The sequence below is a fragment of the Chinchilla lanigera genome, unplaced genomic scaffold (genome assembly GCF_000276665.1).
Source record: "Chinchilla lanigera isolate Chin_1 unplaced genomic scaffold, ChiLan1.0 scaffold00110, whole genome shotgun sequence".
NCBI lineage: Eukaryota > Metazoa > Chordata > Mammalia > Rodentia > Chinchillidae > Chinchilla > Chinchilla lanigera.
The window spans coordinates 2,377,655-2,382,010 of NW_004955511.1; the positions used below are offsets into that span (position 1 = coordinate 2,377,655).

A 4,356-nucleotide genomic window follows, 5' to 3' on the forward strand; every position below is an offset into this window, starting at 1 on the left:
CTCGCTCTGCCCGGCGCGTCCCGATCTCGGCCGCCGTCCCCGCTGCCCCCGTCGCGGTCACCGAGGGAGCCGGGCGCTGCAAGCCCCTCGCGGCCCTCCCCCAGCTCCGCCCAGGCCCCGCCCCCGGAGCGCCTCATGACTATGCAAATACAGGCTAAGCGGGCGCGGCAAACCCTCGCGGAGCTCTCCTGCCCTGCCACGAAGGGGGCGGCCCCTGCTGAATTATTCATGAGCATGCAAATAACGGGCTCGGGCTGTGAGAGACTGATGCAAGCTCCCGCGCCACCGAGACGGCGGCCTAGAGAGACTCGGCCCGGCCCCGCCCCGCAGCCGCCGTGATTGCTGCACCATAGAGGTGCGACGGCCAGAAGGTACCCCTGGCGGACCCTAAACTTCCAGCTACCACCTCGAGGACGTGGCCATGTGGCCGCCCCACGTGCACAAACGCGGATTGCGAGGCAGCGTGGCGCCTCTAGTTACCCCTTTAACGCTGTTATCTCATTTTAGGCCTCCTTTGCTGAAACAACCTCCTTCTGACGGGCAGATTTTGTAACCCTTCTTTATCCTAAAAACAAAAGCTTCCTCTATCTCGGCTCCCTTTCTCTCTCTCTCCCTCTCTGTCCCTCTCTCTTCCTGTCTCAGTCTCTGTCTCTCTCTCTCTCACGCGCGCGCGCGCACACACACACACACACACACACACACACACTCACTCACTCTCATGCTCCCAGGCTCCAGGCTCGGGTTTCCACTCCCTGTCTGCGGGAAGCGTCGATCTTTATTCTATTATCTGAGGCCCCGGAAGACCCTTGACTCATAGGTGATGAGAAATGCGCTCAGCACCGCCTCCTCGGCGGCGGATCGCACAGCCAGGAGGAGGGATCCTTGCTAATCGCATCAGTGTTCATCAGCTCTGCTCTCAAGTGGCGGAAACTGACGCTGGCCCGGCAGGAGAGAGCGGGACGCACCTGGAGACCGGCTGCCCGGCCGCCCCAGGGCGGGGTGCTACCCATGCGTGGGAAGTGGGCGGCGGACTTCGCCTGGGCTGGAAAGGACGCACGAGCGCGCGGTTTCCAAAGTCAGATTCCTTTATTAAATGTGGATTTCACAGACCAGAAATACAAAATAAATGTAGAAATAGGCCCCAAAGCGGCCACTGGCCTGCCCTCGCCTGACCCCGCTGCAGCCACGGACAGGACAAGCGGCAGTAGCGTCCTCAAGGCTGGCAGAAGAGGACCAGGGCTGGGATGCTGCGCTGCCCCGCCTCCCACCCACTCTCTCCCAGTGACAAGGAGCCGCCCCACGCCCGGAGACGTGCGTGCCACCTGCAGACCCCGTGTCTCGGAAGAGAAGCTGACACGGAGACTGGGTGGGAGCCTGGAGCCGTGACAGGGCGGGTGTGGGGCTCTCCTGTCTACTCATCGGATCCTGACACGGAATCTTCTGAGCTGGGAGGGGTGCTGGCCAGTTCCTCTTCCTCAGAGTCCTGAGGACCAAAGCTGTGTTAGCGGGAAGGGCAGCAAGCCCTGGAGAAAGGCCCAGAAGCCCTCCCGCTCCTTGCAACCAAGGCCCATCCAGTCACCCAGCTCCGACCCATCCCTCCAGACCCACCCAGACGCACCCCAACTCAAGCCCCTCCCCCTGCACCTCACTCCGCCGCCTCTTCTTCTTGCTCTTGTTCTCTCCGGAGGAGCTCTCGTCGCTGGACACAAATTCCTTGCTCTTGAAACTCTCGCTTAGCTGCCTGGAGGAGGACTTGGACGAGGAGCCCCGAGAGGGTGTGGATTTCTTATCTATCTTCGCTTTAACTTTCTTCTTCTTCTTGGACTTATCTCTAGAGCAGCAAGAGGTCGGAGGAGCTGCACCTCCGGCTCCTTCCTCCTGCCCTTTATTATTTTCAGACAGGGGTCTCACTAACTTGCCCAGGCTGACCTCAAGCCTACGGTCCTCCTGCCTCAGCCTCCCAGAGTGCTTGGGTTACAGGCGTGTGCCACCACACCTGGCTCACAGTAACTTTCTTCTACATTTTTTCAAACCTTCAAATACAATTGGCCCTCTATGAAATGGGCCGTATCTCTCCAGTGAGCTGAATTTCCTATCTTTCACCCATCTTTGGACAATGGCTTACATTTCAGAAGTGCCGCTCTACCCCCAAAACACCTATGACCTTCAGCTCCCCAACTCACATTCTGCCCTGAGAAAATAACTGCTAAAAAGCAATCTCAGGGTCCCCGAGTTCACAGCTGCCGCTCACCTCTTGGAAGACTCGCCACGGCCTCCTTCGTACTCCTTCATGGCCTTCTCGTACTCCCTCCTGGCATCCTCCGCCTTGCGGTCCCACTCCTGTGGCACACACGCACACCCAGTCAGTCTGGTGCAGGGGAAACCGGGCCGACTCCCTGCGCCGCCCGCCGCCCCTCACCTCCTTCTTCTCCTTGGACATCCCCTTCCAGATCTCGCCGGCCTTCTTGGAGAGGTCCGTGATGCTGATGCCCGGGTGGTCCGACTTGATCTTCTCCCGGCTGGCATTGAGCCACAGCATGTACGCGGACATGGGCCTCTTGGGGGCGTTGGGGTCTTTGCCCTTCTTTCCCTAGGTGGGGACCCAGATGCCATGAGCCCTCCACGGCCTGCTCACCCCGTGGGTCCTCAGAGGGGTTGCCTGGAACAACTCCGGGGGTGACTGGGTCACCGGGGCGACAACTTTGTCAGTGGTGAGGTCGCCGTGCGATGGCACTGCCGGGTGGCGGGGGAGCCAGCTCATTCAAGGGCGTGGGTCGCGGAGCTTGCCGTGGGGACCGAGCCTGGCCCGAGGCCCCTTCCTAGCTGCTTCCTGACCGCTGTGGGGTGGGCGGCTTCCCTGCTGGACACCCCACCGCCATGCTTTCCCGCCCCGCCACAGGGCTGGAGCAGCAGAGCCAGTGGCCACACGCAGACCCTGAGACAAAACCCTTCCTCCTGGAAGGGACTTTCTCAGGCATTTTGTCACAGTGATGACAAGCGTCTTCTCCCTACAGCTCGGGAGGGTCCCCAGGACAGACCGGCCTTGTCTCCTCATTCACATCTCCCTCAGGCAAACGAGCTCAAAAATTCACCACGATCCTTCTAAGGCCAGAATGCCCAGCGACACAAAGCAGCCCTGGGAGGTCCTGCCAGTGGTGGACAGAAGGTCAAGGGAACAGATCGCACGCACGTGCACACACACACACACACACACACACACACACGCCCGTGTACACGCGCACACGCGCACACTCCCGTCTAAAGAGACTCTGCACCTCCACAGTCTTCTTGCGGCTCTTGCGATCCTTAGCCATCTTGGCCCTCTTCAGCTGTTTCCTCTTCTTCTCCTCCCGGTCGCTGTCACCCTCGTTGCTGGACGAGCTGGCCGAGGCGTTGCTGTCAAACCTACCGGGGGCAGGGTTTGACTCAGGGAGCACGGCCAGCCCCAGGGGCCTCGGCACAAGGAGCAGAGCGGGGCAGAAACCAGAGGGCAGCCGTCCTGCAGTCCCCGGCGGCTCCCCGCCGTCCCCTCACCTCCCAGGCGGGCCCTCGTCCTGCTCCTTGCTCCGTCCCCACTAAGCACAGCAAGTGTGTCGTGCGGGCGGGACGTGCGTCCACGCCCCTAACCCCTTCTTAGTCGCCTTCCTTTAACCCCAGTCCTACTGAGGACGAGAGCTGGCCCCGAGAGGGGGAGCGTGTCCCCTGCTTCTTAGCAGATCCCCACCGACAGTCCTGCCCACACACTGAGACTGCTCAGACAATGGACCACGGTTCCAGGCACCCATGCCAGCGCCAGCACCGCTCCGGGCTGAGAGAGCTGTGCGCAGCTGGGGTGAGGGACCCCCGGCCCCTCCTGGGCTGGTTTTGCTCTCAGTGTTCATTTGTGATCCTTCTGGATTGAGCCCTGTCCTGCCCTGGCTCACCCTAAGCACAGCTCGGTGGGCGCACGGCAGGGCTTTGCATGCCCCGGACCCGGGAAGGGCCGGGCGACCACACGGCTGCTTTGCTGGCCACAGGGAGCAGCCTGCGGGGTTAACCCCCGCCCGGCCTGCCTGAGCGTCATCTGGCCCTGTGCAGGGCCTCACGCCAACCTGGCCCGGGGCCCTCCAGCTGCCCGAGCTCACAGACACCTCACATCCCTGTCGCACGTCAGCTCGGTCCCACTTCTGACAACCAAAGCCCAAGCCCTGGCTCAGCGAGCACCGGGAGCTACTGGCCTACCCAGGTGCGGAAACAGCCTCTGCCGCTCCAGCCCCTCCCCGCGGTTCTGGCTGCAGACTTGCCACGCACACGAGGCCCCAGCGCCGCGGAGGACCCCTTCCTGCCGCACTTGGTGTGATCACTCGGCCCGGGGTC

General features: G+C 62.1%; 2 protein-coding genes across 5 annotated transcripts in view; both read right to left on the reverse strand.

Moving 5' to 3' along the window:
* Tnks1bp1 (tankyrase 1 binding protein 1, 182kDa) overlaps positions 1–735 on the reverse strand; it is an 18,809-nt gene extending 18,074 nt beyond the window's left edge. The window contains exon 1 of the mRNA XM_013506473.1: positions 715–735. Coding sequence (XP_013361927.1) covers positions 715–720 — 6 coding nt within the window. The 5' untranslated portion in view covers positions 721–735. The remainder of the gene's footprint in view (positions 1–714) is intronic.
* Positions 736–1,065: 330 nt separating this feature from the next.
* Positions 1,066–4,356, reverse strand: part of Ssrp1 (structure specific recognition protein 1) — a 9,482-nt gene continuing 6,191 nt past the window's right edge. For all 4 annotated transcript variants that reach the window (XM_013506476.1, XM_013506474.1, XM_013506477.1 and 1 more), the window contains 5 exons: positions 3,276–3,405; positions 2,420–2,590; positions 2,252–2,340; positions 1,645–1,831; positions 1,066–1,483 (listed from right to left, as the gene is read on the reverse strand). In XM_013506476.1, coding sequence (XP_013361930.1) covers positions 1,412–1,483; positions 1,645–1,831; positions 2,252–2,340; positions 2,420–2,590; positions 3,276–3,405 — 649 coding nt within the window. In that variant the 3' untranslated portion in view covers positions 1,066–1,411. The remainder of the gene's footprint in view (positions 1,484–1,644; positions 1,832–2,251; positions 2,341–2,419; positions 2,591–3,275; positions 3,406–4,356) is intronic.